This window comes from Synchiropus splendidus, chromosome 10 (assembly GCF_027744825.2).
Source record: "Synchiropus splendidus isolate RoL2022-P1 chromosome 10, RoL_Sspl_1.0, whole genome shotgun sequence".
Lineage (NCBI taxonomy): Eukaryota > Metazoa > Chordata > Actinopteri > Syngnathiformes > Callionymidae > Synchiropus > Synchiropus splendidus.
Window position 1 is genome coordinate 17,917,812 of NC_071343.1, and position 18,172 is coordinate 17,935,983.

Below are 18,172 nucleotides of genomic sequence, written 5' to 3' on the forward strand. Positions count from 1 at the left end.
AATAAAGGAAAAACTTGCAATGCATGGGTCAGAAGGTCAAAATCATTTCGACTTTCATTTGGACCGAGAAGCGAGCTGGGGAGTTGGTACTGTCACTGCTTAAAGTGGAGGATTGTGTTTGCCAGATTTTCATGCCGCATCCACAATGGTGGAGTGGGTTGCCAGAATGTAACCAGCGGTCTAGCAGAGTTCATATCACCTTAGCGTCACATTGACGTGAAAATCATTGTTCAGGCTGTTTGATCAAAATGTTGCCTTTTTTCACTATCCAGCTGAATATATTCGGCCACCGAAGGTTCAGTGTATCCCGGCTGAGAATGTGTAATACGCTGTTTACCTTCACCAAGGAAGTCATATTTTCAATGGCTTTGGTTTGTCTGTGTTCAAAGTAATTTTAAAAGCTAAGGACAGATGACATTTTCAGGTGCAAATGGGACGAGGAACCAATGATTCAATTTCCCTGGATCCAGGATTTCTTAATTTATGAATTCTGAAAGGCTCCCCAGCAATTCGCCAGGATTGTTTTTACCACAGCAACAGCCTACCAGTACCCAACTGGTAGCAATGTCGGGCCAGTGGCGCAATGGATAACGCGTCTGACTACGGATCAGAAGATTCTAGGTTCGACTCCTGGCTGGCTCGTGTAATTTTTGGGCGAGACCAAAAGGTTCGAGTTCGTTGGAACTCATTCAAAAATGACAGCAGTTTTTGCTTCCACCGTAGAGGGGCATGATTTTTACCTGTTTTGGCGTCTGTTTGTCTTTGTTCAAAATAACTCAAATAGTAATGTATGGATTTTGATCACATTTTCAGGGACAAATGATTCCATTTAGGCATTAGTTTTAGTTTTTTTTTTAGGCATCATTTTTTTTGGCATTAGTGCCAGAGTGGCATTTGGATTCAGAATTTATTTTGGTTGCATTGGTTGGTTCATTTGTAAACATGTTGCATGGGCTGGCTGGAAATAAGCTCATGAGGTATATAAGTATCAATATTGTAGTTATATTTGGCTTTGAGAACATTTTGAATGGAGCTACGTCACACTACTGCCCCCACTGTCCAATTTAGTCGTATTTAGTAGTGAATGCTATTTGAAATGCATATTGTATGGATAAAATAAACGTGGGGCAAAAATACTGAGTTTACAAATAAGCACATGTGGAAGTGACCGACATGTTGTAGATCTTACTATATTACTTCTCTCCATCACCCACGTTACATGCTGTTGTTTGGGTATTCTGTCTCATGCTTCTTCGTCTAGTGCTGCATTAAACTGCAACAATGTTGCTAACCTCTTGCTTGGCTGAATGCCTACTGAATACAGAGTATCCAAGTTGGTTGTCCAAGTTTTTATTTTTATTTTTTTATTGCACATCTGCATACATTTGTCAAAAAAAGCGAATGTTTAGATGATTGAATGTTTTTTTTTTTTACATTTTTTGTTTTATATTTGAAACGTTGCCTTTGAAATAATAATAATGATAATAAACATGAAACTGCAACAATGTTGCGAACCTCTCGTGACTGCAGAGCAAACGTCAAATGTTCAACATTTCATTTTCACATCATTAAATAGCATCAATATATCAATATGTTTGCACAGTTAGGGTGCTTTGAAATTGAATTTGTTTTACTCTAAACTATAGGTCGTGGCTGGACCAAATGGATAACTCTTATTTGCCCTGTTTCAGAGGTGGGTTGCTAAGAGATCGCCGGAGCTTGGGCATCTGTTTGGGACTGAGAATAGAGCTGTGGCTCTTAGCAAATGCATTTTAAAATACATGGAAGGTGCCATCCAAACACCACGTGTATTATTGTTGTTAATAATATTATTATTGCATCAAACATTATTTCTAGTATGGTAGAATTTCCGCATGATAAAACTGTTGAGTGTAAACAGTGATAAATCACAGTCACAGCTGGGCTCTGAACACAAACCCCACGTATCAAGTGAGTGGTTGAAATGCTGCGTAAAGACGCGGGTGTCTGGTGCTGACAGCGACATCGCCATTCAACAACAGCTTAAAGCATCGTTTCTGCGCGTGGTATCAGCCGACGTGCCTCTGCATCTCAGACGCTGACAGATGAATGCAGTTGTATTATTTAAAAGACTAACCCCTGACCCACATTCGGCTCCTGCAGGCTCAACATAAACCTCCAGCTCTCATCGTCTGCGCGCTGATTGGTCGACGCGCCTCCCTCGCGAGCGCGCCCGCCTGAGCACGCGGGGCCGGTGTTTCCAGGAGATTCTCCCTCGTGCCCGCGCGCGCGCCCCCCGCTCGCCCGTCGGCCTCTCGGAGCAGCGCGTGTCGGGCCTGCCCGGCGGTGGAATGCGCGCGCCCGCCCGCCCGCCCGCCCGCCCTCCCTCTCCTCCGCTGCAGCTTCACGTACGAGCAGCTAATTGGAGAGAAGCTGCGATGTGCAGGAGAAATTCCTGAAGCTGCAGCGCGCCTGCGAACTTCTTCTCCTCTCCACCGGTCGATGGCGATGAGTCGATCCGAACAGGTGCATTCGGGCTAGAAGCAGCGGCATATTTGCCCGCCATGAAAAGTTAACCAGCGCCAGTTTGGACGCCGGAGCAAGTGCAGCCGGGAAGTGCGCTGCTGCTGCTGCTGCTGCTGCTGATGGGACAACCAGACCTGCTGCCCTCACCTCGCTCTTCTGTTCTGCGGATCTGAGAAGACCAACTGCATGTAGCGATCCAACGCGACCCCGTGCGCTTTGACGTTTATATGAGCGGAGCAACCATGTATGCGGGACGCAAGAGGAGAAAACCCGTCCAGAGAGCGTAAGTGACGGGATTTCAACGTCTTTTTATTATTCAACAAGCTATTTCCATGTGTCTGGACGGAATTTGTTTATTGATCGGACTCCTCTTAAAATCTTACGCAGTAAGACAGTGATCTAAATAATGTTCTTCTAAGCATGAAAAAATATTGGCTCTTTTTTTTCCTGTTAAATGACTTTTAGTCGCTGCGTAACATCTGACGCTGCAAACGCCTGCGGATTATTCCAAGGCCTGCAGCGGCCTCGATTTTAACCTTCACACAAGCCTCAGTGTCCCGGTGGGAAGCTGAAGGAGGATTTTTTAACAATCAAATATGAGTCGTTTGACGTCTGAACACGTTAGTTTTGTACGAATTATCAGTCGTATCGGTATCAAGACGTTCTCTGAAAGGAGGCTTCTGATTGGTTCGCAATCGTGTTAAGTCTGAGGTGTTTGTTTAACTAGTTTTTTTGGCGTGCAATTTAAATATATATTTTAACACGGCAATTTACGAGATTTTATTTTAGTTTTATTTTAAGAAGGACCCACCTCATGGTAACTGCATTGTCATACTGTTTTTAATCCATTGACATAATTCTATAAAATCTGAAATATATTTAAAATACATATACTAGGTTTATCAACGACTCTTTATTTAATTTCCCGAATAACAGTTTTGACACACCGATCACCTGCGAAACAAAATGGCGGCACCAGCGTGTCAAGTTGATGTTTCCATGCAGTCTCACAAAACGGCTAATGTATTGGTACTGTTTCGTCAAATCATGAATTCTATTCAAGGTTGTACTGTACGAGATGCCGGTTCCTTAATGTTCCTAAGATGTAAAGTAGCACATTGTTTTGATTTGTAAGCGCCATTTGACAGGAAAGAAGCTAAGAAATCCACGTTAAGTAATTTTTTACCACAAGGATGATAACACTAGATTTGAAAAAATGCATATATATATATATATATATATATATATATATATATATATATATATATATATGTATATATTTGTATATATATATATATCCATGCTCGATGAGCAAATATCTACAATGAAAACAATGAAATAAAATGAATGATATGAGCGTCTTCATGGTTTGAACTTGGTATCGTTGCACTGGCATTTGATGTGATTATATGTGTGTGTGTGTGTCTCTCTCTCTCGCTCACACACACACCCGCACACAAACACACACACCCGCGCACACACACACACACACACACACAGAAGGCCAATATAGGAAGGTCAGGCCCAGTGACATCCATCTCTGCTGCAGTATAAACAAAGTCCATCCATCTGTGCTGACAATCAGTGATCACATGTGACAGTGTTGGTGTGTTGCACTTATATTTACGGTATGCTGTCAACTCACATCGAAACAACAAGGTTGATGCTTTCCATCCGTCTAAGCAGTGTTCCATATTGCTCGTGTTTCACTTTTTTTGCTAAATATATCAACGATTACACTCCTGCATCTTCTGCTTCTCAATAGATGTTTATTTTGCTGCACAATTTTTTTTTTTATTCAAGATCGTCATTAAAATTAAACTTTGGGGATTAAAGTTTGTCTTTTTTGGGAGTTGCTATTTAAATCTTTATGTAAAAAAGTTATTGTTATTATTATTATTATTATTTGTTTTTTAATAGAGGCCTCAATTCCTGCAGCAACTGAAATTAATATTTAGAGATAATGGACGTTAATATTCACTGATCCATTTTCATGGAGTCTCTTAGATTATTGTCTATTTCTAAGTAAATGGTTTACTTTCATCGCTCTGCAATTGTTATCTCGACATGATATTGGTAAATAAACACCAACCAAAGTCAAAAATGAATGCATGATTTAAAGGAGTGCGACGCCACAAAGGTGTTGGCTGAGTGTTGTTTAAAGTCATAAAGCAGGTCTGATAATACCACACTGCTGCATTACATTATAATCACAAAAACACATTAGGAGACTTTTTTTAAATTCATGCAGTCACTTAAATACCATACACACGTATTTGAACTGTTTATTACAAAAAACGATTTTTGTAATTATTCGGTTATTTTATAATGTTACTGATGATAATGTAACGTGTGTCACATGTCATGTAAGCATGCTCACATTGCTGCTATAATGAAATATTACCGAAGTGTAAAAAGTGTAAAAAAAAAAAAAAAGAAAGAGAAAAACATGTCAAATACAAATAGCACATTTTTGTCAGGCAGGTGACTTGCATGCATAACAGTATCTTGCATTTATGCTTAGAATGAGGGATAACTTTCTGGCATTTCTGAGAGGGGCAGATGGAGAAGAATGGCGTAGTGTTTCTAAAAATGAGTTATCTTTCTTTTGTGGTGGCTCACCAGAATGTGCATAACTGGAATGCACTTGCCATAGTTTACGCTTGCCCTTGTCACACAAATGAAATGTTCTTGAGTCTGCCAGATGTACTGGTGCTGGAGACTGGGCAAATTGCAGATCTGACACATGTTGCTCATGTTCTTTTGTTGTTTTGCGGGTTGTGGTAGTTGGAATCTGTGTAATTCAAGGCACGATTTAAGACCCAAATTGGTGCTCAAACTCGGTTGTCCCTGCTCAAAATGTGGACACCTAGGCAGCTTGCTTTTGTGAGAACTTTGGCACGGAAGGCCTCTACCCTGAGTTTCAAACAGTGTAGTTGTTTTTGTTAATTTATGATTTTAAGTCTGTAATAACCACTCAAACCCATTGCGCACTAATGTCTCTTATTTCCGTGTTTTCCTACACTGAGAAAAAGTCCTGCTGAGAACCCTGGATTTGCGTTAACGTTAGGGTTAAAACGGACTTTTAGCGCAGGCAAGTGCTGCTGGTTGTGTTGTCAGGCAAGCATCCCTGAAATCTGACATTCTGTGGCCTTTCAGTGAGGTAATCCAGACCGTAATCCACGTCACAAGGTCCCTAGTCCACCTGCAACACAAGAGTTCTAAGATGGAATGGGAAGCGAAAATGCATTAGCATGACTTGCTCGCTTTGAAGCCAGTAGATAATGGCATCATGCATCAGTGTTTGCCAATGATTTCACCAGAGTCACACACTAGTTACAGCCGCGTCTCACAAAGAATACCAGTTATAGTTTTTACACGACATACTTCCTTACATGAGGTATCAGGAAAGGTATTGAGGGCACTGGAGGAACGAGATGGGTCAGTGACTTCTGTCAGAGTTCAATACCTCTTGAACACTAAGGTCAGTTTTTGACTGCTTTTTAAGCAATATTAATCTTTTGTCATGTTTTCCAGGGTTAAGCAGGCCCCGACTGAGGGGGCCAAGTCCAACCCGTCCAAACGCCACAGAGACAGACTGAACGGGGAGCTGGAGAGGTTAGCTAGTCTCCTTCCCTTTCCCGAAGAAGTGACCGCCAGCCTGGACAAGCTCTCCATCCTGCGCCTGAGCGTCAGCTACCTGAGAGCCAAGAACTTCTTCACAGGTAATGCTGCATCCAAAAAGTTGCTCTCTTAGCTTGACTTATCGAAGTCAAACAAAAACATATGAGTTCATGTCAGCAACAATCCTTTGTTGGCACTGGGTGAGAGAGCACCGCCGTGCGTTCAGTGTGTACGCTTTGTTCGTGAATACTTTGTCAAGTGAAGCAGGATTTTTTTTCCTCCCCGTCAGATGTCAAATCCGACCTCTTCAGTGAAGAAGAGGCACACCTCTAACACTCCTTCTTTGTGTGACATGATGGGATTGTCAGTGGTATCAAGATCAACCAAGATATTTGGAAGAGAGTTGTGGTCTTTCAACTACTGATCCACTCTTGGGTACAATTTCCAAATGCCTAAAGGAGCCCATTTCAACGTAATTTGCAAGAATAAATAACCAATGTTTTGGGGTTCATGCTTGTGTCCAGCCACTGCACCATTAAAATTTAGGATGCTTTATGTCCCAGAAATGAACTTGCTTTTGTGCGAAACACGTTTATCAACCAGGCCTTTATCTAGCTTGTTGACTTTATGGGCACTAGCTTTGTAGCAGGGCCCCACCGTAACAGTATTTTTGAGGGAAAAAGTTTTGAGGGAAACAGAGCTCTTCCTGACCACGTCTCGCAACTTTTGAGACGATAACTGCAAGATTTCTCTCCAAAAGAAATAAGACACCCCGTATCGCAAAGCCATGGGACCATGAAAGCACGAGAATTGGTGAATTTCAATGTAATTCAGCCAAATTACCGGGGAGAAACGGCCTTTTCATGGAAACCAGTATGGTGGCTCTACGATTTATCCACCATGCAGGCACGAGTGATCAGAAATTTCTCATGTTTTTCAATTTAGCTTGTGGCCCTTGTAGCTACAAGCCTGTTATCAACCCATAACAAAAGCAAGCGCCTGTGCTGGATGAAGTGACAAGGTGACTGAGGATCACCAAATGAGACATATGTGGGTGCTGAACTATGGTGTTTGTTAGAGTACTTGAAGCTAAGTTTGTTCATAAAAAATATGACAATGTTGATATTAAGATGTGATGCCATTTCTGATGGGAGTGCAGGGTTTCTTCTATAGGGAAATAATAGTGGATTGTGGCAACTACATTTGGACCATTTTACATGGTCCAAATGTAAACAATAGTGTATGAATCATTCTTATAAATATAAAGTTGCACACCTTCACACCATCATAAGAATTTCCTCAGAGTCAGAATCAAATTTATTGCCATGGTCAGTGGGGATCTCACCAACTAGGAAAGTGCTTCGGAATAAAGTGCTGTCATAAAATAAAATAAAATTAAATTAAATTAAATTAAATTAAATAAAGGCAGATCACGAATTCAACAGTCTGACGGCTGAGGGGAAGATGCTGGAAACCCTGTTCCTATTTGCCACTTCTTGGGACTTCTTGAGCTTCAAATCAAGTCATACATTTGACATCTGAGCAAACATCAGTGAATGCAACACACTTTTGATGACCAGGTAGGTCTGGCTTCTTTAAACCTTCTTCCTTTCGTGTGTGATGACTGGGTGTATTAGAGGTTACTTCTTCTTGCGACAAGCTGCTTATTCCGTGAAATGTGAATTAATGTACGGGGTTTGTACAGTAGGACCCTGTCATGATGCCTCAAGACCTCCCTATGAGTGTCACAACAGGATGCCCAGTGCTGGACTGGTGCTGGCTGGGCTCCTAGACCGCAGCCCGCAACCCTGCAGGGAACCGGCCACCGCCTTTTTCACATGAATTCATCGCAGCAGCACCAGCCCTCAATATTTCATGGAGAACCCCGTCTTTCTGTTCCGGCCTTGTGTGACAGAATAGAGAGGAATCTTTGTGTGCATTCAAAGCTGTAGGAAGGTGCATTGCCAGTGGATGGAGACGTCAAGACACGGACTGGAGACTTTGTTATTTTAGGCAATGATCTTTTGAGGAGAATGCTGCATGCAGCCGTCAGATGCGCCCGAGAGCATGAATAATTCAGAAAAACCCTGGAGTTTAAAGAATTTATGAAATGGAGGAAGCGCAATGTTTGTTTAAGGCAGCTGCTTTTTCAAATAGCTGTTTTTGGTGTGACTGACAGGGAACCTCGTCGGTGATACCAGGGTGTGTTTTCACGCTGCCGTTCATGTTGGATTTGCTTGTCATTGTTCCACTCAAAATCAATCATTATATTGCACCTAGATTCATTGGTATTTTTCCATCAGTCATGGACTTGTGATCATGTTCAAGCAGCACACAGAGTCAGCATTGTTTCCCAACTAAATGTATTATCATTCAAGTATGTGTTTTTGACCAATAACAAAATGATATGTAGGTACACAAGATACATTATTATATTATTATATTATTATAATATTTCCTGTCTTTTCAAAATTCCTCCATTACACGAGCCACTCCCATCGACCCCTCCCTCCACCCCGCTTAATCCTTCCTGGTCAAGTGACGTACAGTGATGCTATATTGTTGCCTTGTTGATGTTAACAGTATGAGTCTTAAAATATTGCAGTCAAACTATTCCTTCTATTGTCCTCCATTTACATCTCTGCTCATTGTAATGTATGGGGCTGTCAGAATTGATTATGGATCTCAAAAGGCCAAAGGTCACTGTTAAACAAGTGGAAAAGTCCTCCTGAATTAACCTACTTCCTCAACGAGTAATTACGGACATCTCACATGAAAGCGGCACATGGCAAGAGACAGGGACTCGGCGGGCCCGTCGCTCCGGGTAGCCGCAGCGCTCCAGCCATAATTTGTTGTATGTAAACAGCACAAATCCTGCTTGTCAGAGCCGTCTTATCCCCGGTGCACGCTGGGAGCTCTGCCATTGCTTGACTATTGCCGTGTTTAGACAGCGAGCAGAGCGGCGTCACGAGGCTCGCCATCATAAACTATTTAAATAAATAGCAACATGTCATGTAGATGATGCTTTTCCCCTCATGTTTGGGGCTTCGAAGTCAGCCAAACACGCTTATTATAGAGCCGAACAAAGCCGGAGCAGATAATCTTCCTGGCTGCATTATCCAGCCCAACTGCCATCTTTGTTGTCGCCAGGAGCCACAATGGGCCCGTCCCACTCAGCCGCTCAGAAAAGAGGGTCGTCGCCATTTTTTTCAACACGGACAGTCCCCCCCGTGGGAGCGAGGCTGCTGCCACGGCCATCTTCACAGCTGTTGTCTGTCTCCAGATCAATGGTGAGGAGGATGTATATGAAACACTTAGTGGCTGGAAACTATTGTTGTGAATCACCGCACTTAACTCAGCGTGGAGAATGAATGATGCGCTTGTTAGCGGCTCACTGCTTTGTGACACGGTGTTCTGGAGGTGTTGGACACGGCTGTTGGCCTAATGCCTTGTTGGCACTGTTACATTACATTTGAAAGGACATTATTACAGATTAGGGGAAGCCTTTTTATATTAATGAAATAGTGGTACAACCGGTACAGTGTGCGTGCCAGACTTTTATGAGCGAAGGTATGTAGTCAGTATTTTAATGGGCTTTAGATCCACAGAGGGTGGCGGATCAAAGGAGCAAATTTAGTCAGGAATTTAGGAATATCAAACAAAATTCTCTGATATGTCAAAAGTCAGAACATATAAATGTATTATATTTGTTCAAATTTGTGCACAACAATGATGATAGTGGTTTGGCACGAACAACGTCATTTTGTGTTGAGAACCTCCGTCCATTAATGGATTCTTCTCTACAGCCTCATCCACAGTATTTTAGTTGCGTTCAGTCCGCATCCATGATGGTTTCGTTTTTTTTTTGTTTCTTTTTTCCCCCTCCCAAGACGGGAAAAACGTTTTGTGTGCGTGTGTGTGCGTCTGGTTGATCCTCTCTTGTGAGGACCAATTCTTGAGAAAAACACTATCCTTGTGAGGACCTTGTGCCAATTTATGGACCCCACAAATTCGAGCCTCATTTTATGGATGAATATAACTGGGCCATTGTAAATAGGTTGACGTTTGGTTCAGAGTCCTGGTTATGGTTAGCCATTTGTTTTGGATGTTAAGGTTTATGGTGAGAGGCTGGGGCAAAGCATTGTGTCAAGACTTAGACTTAGACTTAGACTAGACTTTATTGATCCCTTTGGGATGATCAATGAGCGGACCCCACAAAGATAGAAATACAAAGGTGCATGTGTGTGCATTTCTATGGTTGGCTGGAGCTGTAATAAAAATATTATAGGACAATTGTATGTTTTTTTTTCTCTATCTGAGTAGCCATAGAAATAAAAAAAAAGAAGTTTTTGATCTAAGGAATAATTCATCTGGCTTTACAATACAGTGAACGTTCATACATTTAAAGAACATGCAACATATTTGGTCAACATAAACTACGGAGCTTCAGATAAAATTGTTGTCTGCCAAAGATAATTCCCAACTAAAACTATAATTTGCATAACTGTTTTTTTTTACACTGTTTGCACTCAAGAATCTTATTTTTTTCTATGGCTTTTGCTATTAAAAGGGGAAAATAAGTTGCACTGAGATGTATTCGCTTTTTACTCCTTTCAGGTTAATAGTATAGCTGGGAATCTATCTAAAAAAAAAAACCAATAATAATCGTATCAATTACAGGTTCGAGAATTTGTGAATCACATTTTAATATTTGATACCAGAATTGCCACATTTGAGTTGAATCTGTACACATAAGCCTGAACATCAGGGTGGACGTGCTTCTGTGATGGCCACTTGTGAACTGGCTGATGTGGCCAGGGACATTTGGAGCTTCAATAGGAGTCTGAGAACATTCATTCATGTTCAACAAGTGACTGTTGAGTGAATGTAAAGGATGAAACATGGACACAATATTTGCTGGCATGAATTGCTGATTTGAATGAATAGATTTCCAATAACCATAACATAGTTGCCAAACCCTGTGGACATAAAAGTAGTTTGAGGATTGTCAAGACGTTCCCATGTTAAGATTAGATTGTATAACTGTTTTAGCAACACGAAGACTACGTGGTTATACCGGTGAGATACGGTGGTCAACTACATGAGCCCTCAGACTGGAAGGTTTTCTTTTGTGAGTTTTTAAATGTGAAATGATATCATGAAGTTACATGCCATTCTGACTGTGCGTACGCAGATGATCCATGACCCGTCATGTGTATGTACCCAAGTCATCATCAGTAATGGTCATCCCACCTCCAACGCTGACCCCTGGTTCCCTGCAGTTCATCCCCAGTGTTCAATGCTCAAGCCTCCTCTGTGTTGCAGTATCAAATGGTGCTGCTATTATTCTCTCAGATGGAGGTCAGCTGGTCATTAGGGTTCTGAGCGCTTTAGCAAACAGTAGCTGCAGTTCAGAGATCACGGTGGAAATGGACAAAGAGATACAGTGATGATTAATCCTGGGATTTGTTTTTCCTGAGGAAGGTCTCTGTTGTCAAACGCAACGCGGCACTAGAGATATTGATGGAGATTTGAAGGGTGTAATCCCCACAGGAAATATTTTACATGACATTATAATAACTCTGCTTTACTTTTACTGCCTTAACTCACCATCAAAACTCAAGGTTTGGACAGTCAATAAAAGTACGGTTGGTTTTGGGTTGCTATACATGAACATTGCTACAATGACCACAGCCTTTGCATCACCTTGTTTTTTTACATTATTTATATGTTTGTAGTGACTGGTGTTTGGGACAGACCAAGTTTTTAGTGTTAGTGTATTTACTAACTACACCGGACAGACTCTAAGAGGTGCATTTAAGGCATGTTGTTATTTCTGACATAAAGACATAGTGCAACAGCAGCATCCAGCTGCGACAAAAATACATATTTTTAAACAAAGTAACGCTATTATGCAGCCTGTTTGCTCTTTTATCTCGAGGAGAGACTGTTGAAATGTCGTAGCTGACTTTTTCCACGCTGTTCACGTGACCTACATCACATCCCTTGTGGCTGAGGATGGGGCAGTTTTGATTGGCGGCTCTAATTTCTGTCTTTGAATCTTTAATAATGATTACAAGCAGCTCTGAGTGAGCGTTGTCTTTAAGAAATCATCAAAATGGTCCCATTGTTGTCTGGTATTACTGTTTTTCCTTTCGCCAAGGAGGTTTTGTTGTCGATGCCATCTGTTTGTCTATGTTCAAATTAAAAAGAGTGTTATAGTCCAACCATAAAGATTTAGATTCAATTTCGTGGAAACGTGAAATGGAACAAATAATTCAATTTTAGAAGATTCAGGAATCTCTGGGTGCTTTTTACAATTAAAATAGTCAGAAATCTAGCTTAAAACCCTTCCCCGCTAATATGTGAATTATCTTTGAATGTAATCTAAATACTGGAGTCAATGAAGTTTCAGCCGGGAAAATTTGGAGCTGGTGCTGTTTTACTGATGACATAACTGAATTCTCCTACATCCCAGTCACTGTTTTCAACTCTGTTTAGAAACATGACCAGAGAGATGTTAAATCAGTGTTGTCTTTAGGCTTAAGTGGCGAAACACAAGGAAGAGCTGGATGAATATTTAACCAGTTTCCATCCACATTCATCAGCGTAATAAAAGCGCTGGTATGAAAAGGCTTTGCATTAATAGCTCAGGGCAAACATGAACTAGAAGAGCTTACGTAACCTTGCTGGATGAGGAGGAAGCATATAGAAACTGAATTATGCACAACACTTCTTGAAAGCATCTTGAATCTTGAAAGCTGGCTGCAAAATGAGACTACATTTAACTAGGTTATGAAACTGGGCACTTTTTTATTTATCTTGGTAAGAATCCAAACTTAGCTCAGTTTGAGAGTCATACCCCGTAAATATTAAGATGCACTACACTGGGCAACCTTTATGATTGAAAGCAAAACTGAGCTGTGTTTAGTATCAGTCTCGCTGTTTTTTGTCCTCGTCTGTGGCGCTCAAAAATTTGTTTAAGTGTAGGTTTCAGCTGACTCACAGTGCCGTCATTTATTCTTTTGCTGGATCTGTGGCGTGTGACTGACCGCGTTTTCACGCAGAGAAAAGTCGACGAAACGGAGAGTGAGTCAAATCAATGGCTATGGGTGTCGCTTTTACCTTGTAAATACATTCAGAAACAGCTATTTTTGACTTGGTTTCCCAGCGAATTGTGCCAAATGGTCAACTACAACTAATACAGCATCTTTATTAGCTTCTATTGTATTGTAGTCAAATTCCGAATGGTGACTGAGACCACAACCTCTGACCAGTCACAAAAAGTGGCCGTGGTCCCTTGCGGAGAATCGAGGTGTCCCAAAGCTGACCGTAAAAGGCAGAACGGACTGTACTTATTTGGATTGAGTGGATTTTATTGAAATGAAAACTCACTTTGGAGCGCCATAGGGGTCAAGTGTCATTTTAGAAGCCCCAGAAATGAACAGGACTGGGCCCTTTTAAGTTCTGTGAAGTGGATAGAAACCAACATATTGAGGTCCCACGTCTTGGCGGCAGTATGTCATGATGCTAGATAGAAAATTGGAGTAAGAAATGTGAGGTGACATCGTCGCTCTGACTGTAGCTTGGTCCAGATCTGACATCAGTAGCCATGGAAAGGGATGGCTGGGATTCTATTCACCCTTTGAGCTGGTTATGTGCTCGAGATGATCTTACTGTCTACACAGCTAAGATTGGATGCTAAAAGTGTCAATAATCAATTACTCGATGACAACTGTTGGGAAAATACGTCCATGTGACGAGGGGGAACTTATGTAGCCTCTCACGGGGTCAATCATTATATTGTGTCAATGTCCGTAACACTATAAAACTAAAGAAGCATCATAATTAAATCACAACATTTACACTTGACTAACTCTATTCTTGCTCACTGCTGCCACTGCAGCTAGGCAGGTTAGCCGTGGCTGACCGAGCAACTCCGCTCATGTCCTGTATTATCAATATGAAGTACCTTTCATTGGGTTTATTGATTCATACAGTTTATTTCTTATAGTTTCATTCTGGGCTGATGGGAAACCTTTCTGTCCCTCACCAGCTGCACGCAGACAAAAATTGGGTTTGAGTCTGTGGGAGGGTACCAGAGCTCCTGGAAGAATAGGACGAGTCGAGTTGTGTGGAGAAGAAGCGGGCAAGTGTGGGGCAATGTATGAGGTTTGATTCAGGAGAGAGGTTTGCTCGTGAGGAGGTGGTGTTGGCTGGAGTGGGCTGCACCACGCCGGCTTCTAGGCTCCCGTTATGTAAGGTTGCTGCCAAGGTCTTGTGACATGTCATGATCCTCGCGGTTTCTTTAGGTCGTTCTGTTGTTATTGAATCGCCCCACCCCCTTCGTCCACTGGGTCACAGTTAAAAAGATGGAGAAGTATGTGGGCTACACGATCCACGCTGGCTGGTCCCTTCGTGACGACACTGCCTCCGCCCACCCCCTACCCTTTTCCGATCTCCCTGCCTGTCCTTTCCTCTGTCCTTCCCCTACAGGGCTTAACCCCCATCCCCCTGCCCTGCTGATCACGGAACACCGTTACCAGGAATGCAGGCCACCAAAGGGGGAACCTGGTAATCGGCGGTAACCCCTCCCCGCCTGACTCCGCCCAAATCCCATCATTCCTCACCTCCCTGCTCCCACCTCTCTGGATCACCTCTCGTAAGCAAATATGCAACCATGTGATGGAGAGAAACCTCGGGAGGCACACGAAAGCAGCGCTGGGTGCGTGCTTTCCCTCTGCATTAGTGACCGTGTGTTCATGTTCGGTCCGTATATGTGTGTGCGCTGCGTGCATCCATGTGTATGTTAGTGGATGTGGGGGTGGTATGTGAGCATCGCGTGTTCAGTTACTGCCGTGTTCAGAGGGTGAGGGAGTTGAAATGTTCTATATTTACTCCCTGCCATTCACACTCTGCTAGAATAATTAACACACAAACACACTCTGCGACAGTGTGCATGCGTTGGACTGTAAAGGGAAGCATGCGGACACACTCCTGGTGGATGAGCAGAAAACTTCCATATCATTTATTTGGAACGATTCTGATTGTAACTTCGAGGTGAAGGTAGCAGCTCGGCGAAAGGACTTTCATCCACTGCTTCCCGTTAATACAGGAATTCATCGGTAACACCAGGGAATGCCAACATTGAGTGACAAGGACCAGAATCAAAGTGATCTTTGCAAAATGCTCAATAATGTGTGGCTAAAAAAAGCTCCACATACATGTGGAGCTGCTGGTGTCAGTGGAGACGAACAATGTCAACATCCCTATTTGTGTTACGTCAGACGGAGGTCGACATGCATTGCATGAGCTGGATAAGCAGATGGGACAAATTGTTCTCTGTCCTGGTCCTCACAACATGCAAGCCAGCATTAGCTACTTATAGTACAGTGAGTTGGCACGATAACAAAATTTGGTGGAGGGCGCGTTTTTGCGGGCATTTATCACGATAAACGATACACCTGTCGATTATGTTTAAAGAACTTATCATTTTACACATAAATAGTTTATATTTCACGTCAACATTGAATGATGCCATAACACATGCAAGTCTGATAATATCATGAGCTGTATTTTAAAGCATAAATGTCAGCAGTGTAGGCCATTTTAAAATCGAATGCAGGGGTGGTGAAACTATCGGCCGCATTGAATTCATCCGTTTTAGGAGTGGTTACTGTGCGATCATTTGTTGAGGTTGTGGCTGGTTTGAACTGTGTTATAGCCACTGGCACACATGCATAGATCATAAACCATTCCAGTCTACGGAGATCAGATTCAGATGAGTCCCTTCTGTACATTCTAAAGCTTCCTTGTGTACTTTCATGAGCTTCTCCCTTCGGTTCATCAGTTGACACAATGTTATTACACAGTTATTACACAACACCTGGCAAGGATGCTCCATCAACCCTAAACACTTTTTTTTATGAATATGTCTCTGGGAAAACTCAACTTTCTAGTGTTTTAAAATTCAAAATGCAAGCTAGCAGACGTTCCCCAGAAAACACTTGATATACAGGAGTATTATTATGGACACTCATGTAAAAAAAAAAAAACAAATGTAGGTTGGCATGGAGTATTAAGTTTAGAGTAGAGGAGAGTCACCATGATTGTTTTATTTATTCATTGCAATTGTTTAAATGACACATGCCTGAGGTATGATTCAGTCTGAATCAGAGTTGGCTGGTGTCCAAAGTAGACCCAACTATATGATCAGTACAGGGCCTGTGGGTGTGGCCTGCGCCATAATCCGCTGAATGAACGCAGCGAGCGATGATGTCCGCAGCTCTCTGTCATCCGCCCCACTCGCTCAGGTTTAATACGCAGGCTTAGTGCTGTCCAAATTTAGCCTGGTTCCATGATTCAGACTTCTGCTATTGTTATCTCATGTGACCTGACAGCAGCAACCCACGATGTCAAGTGTAAACAGCCTGCCTGCAAATGTATGCCGCCGTGAAGAGGTCATGAATATTGTTGTATCAAATTGTTGTGTGTAAACAAGAGTCAACCATGCGGAAGGGTCAGCGCCACTGCCACATAAACAAAAATAAATAAATAAACGTACTGGGCTCAGCTGCGTATGATGTAGTGTCAGTCTTTCCTGCTTATTTTTTTTATGATCGAGGCTCCATGGTGGCTCATGATGGACGCATGGAGGAATGCCAAGATGACTTGTAGGGATTAGAAAGAGAATTGAAGCCGCACCAGCACAGAACATCCCTTCTAATCCTGATGTAAATAGCATCATGCCACAAATGGAAAGTGGTCAAATATTTGAATAATATTTGCAAAATGTTTTGGGACTAACCTCAGATCTAATGCTGTGAGGCAGCGTGCTGCTTGATCAAAGCTGCTAAACCCAGTTTATTTCCGACCAAGCTGATGTGAGGGATCACATATCAGGGATGTCAACCACAGACTGTCTCTAAAATACGCTCCGGCTTTCATATGACATCGCACTGTATGACCGCATATGACAGGAGTGGCCAACCAGTCCGAGGCTAAGAGTCGCATTGTTTCACTGTGTTGCGCAAAAGAGCCACATCCTACAAACGTGAGGCCGTAAGGCTCACCTGAACAGCTGGTCATGTGACTTAGCGGTTGTCAAGGTTGGTTAAGGTTGCTGGTTCACGTCCGGCGTATGTCTCTTGTGCGTGTATTTTTAAAATTCATACATTTTCGTGATCCTCCTGGAAATATCAAGCGGCGTAGATAGACGTGTGCACCATTTATTTGGTTTATATATTTTTAGACGTGGCTCATGCCACCAATAACGTGGCCCCGGTCTGTGTGTGTCAGTGACGCTGCAGACTGGAGCGTTTCATCTTCACTCCACTGAATGAAACAGACTTCACCACCATCAACAATGAATGAGGTGAAACACATTGCACATAGACAATTTGCCGGAATAGCTCTTACCTTTTCGTCTTATTTCCTGTATAAACGATCATCTCAAAAGCAACTTGCTTGCTGGTTAAAACCTGAGGATTTGCTGGAGCTGGACCTGTACATTTTTTTAATCACAAATGTCAAATTTCAGAGTAAAATTCCACCAATAAAATGCGACCAAAATCGCCACCGATGTGCCCATTGTGACAACAGGCGCTCTCCATTTTGATGGTCTTCATTCACATCGTAGAGATGAGGGGGAAAGTGAGACTGTGACTGAGTGACTGTGAGTGTAAAGTGAGCTCTAAATGCAACATTTATGCAGCCAACAATTAGCTTTATTTCCCCTCTGTGCGAGTGTTCTTGAGCGTTTAAGTTGTTAAACATTTAATCACATAGTTATCACTTAATTAAACATCAGAGTCGCCACTTACTCCACAGCTGGCGAGTTTGTTTTACCGACAGTAAGAAATGCATGTGTTTTTAATGTGACAAATAGAGAAATGCTTTTGAGTTCTGTGTTCGGTTCTGGCTCCGTCTTGACCTTGGTCTCTCCCATTCTTGGCTTTGGTCTTGACATGATCTAGGCTTCGGTACTCTTGACCACAGCAAGAGGTTTTTTGCTTTTTGTTTGCTGTAACAAAACGTTGGCAGA

The 18,172-nt window shown here is 42.3% G+C and overlaps 1 protein-coding gene and 1 non-coding gene across 2 annotated transcripts in view; both read left to right on the plus strand.

The window, feature by feature from the left end:
* Positions 1-569: 569 nt before the first annotated feature.
* On the plus strand, positions 570-642 carry trnar-acg (transfer RNA arginine (anticodon ACG)). Its single transcript has one exon. It is a non-coding gene; the product is annotated as a tRNA-Arg (tRNA).
* Positions 643-2,393: 1,751 nt separating this feature from the next.
* LOC128765676 (aryl hydrocarbon receptor-like) overlaps positions 2,394-18,172 on the plus strand; it is a 40,929-nt gene continuing 25,150 nt past the window's right edge. The window contains exons 1-2 of the mRNA XM_053876617.1: positions 2,394-2,788; positions 6,043-6,230. Of these exons, the coding sequence (XP_053732592.1) occupies positions 2,733-2,788; positions 6,043-6,230 (244 nt within the window). The 5' untranslated portion in view covers positions 2,394-2,732. The remainder of the gene's footprint in view (positions 2,789-6,042; positions 6,231-18,172) is intronic.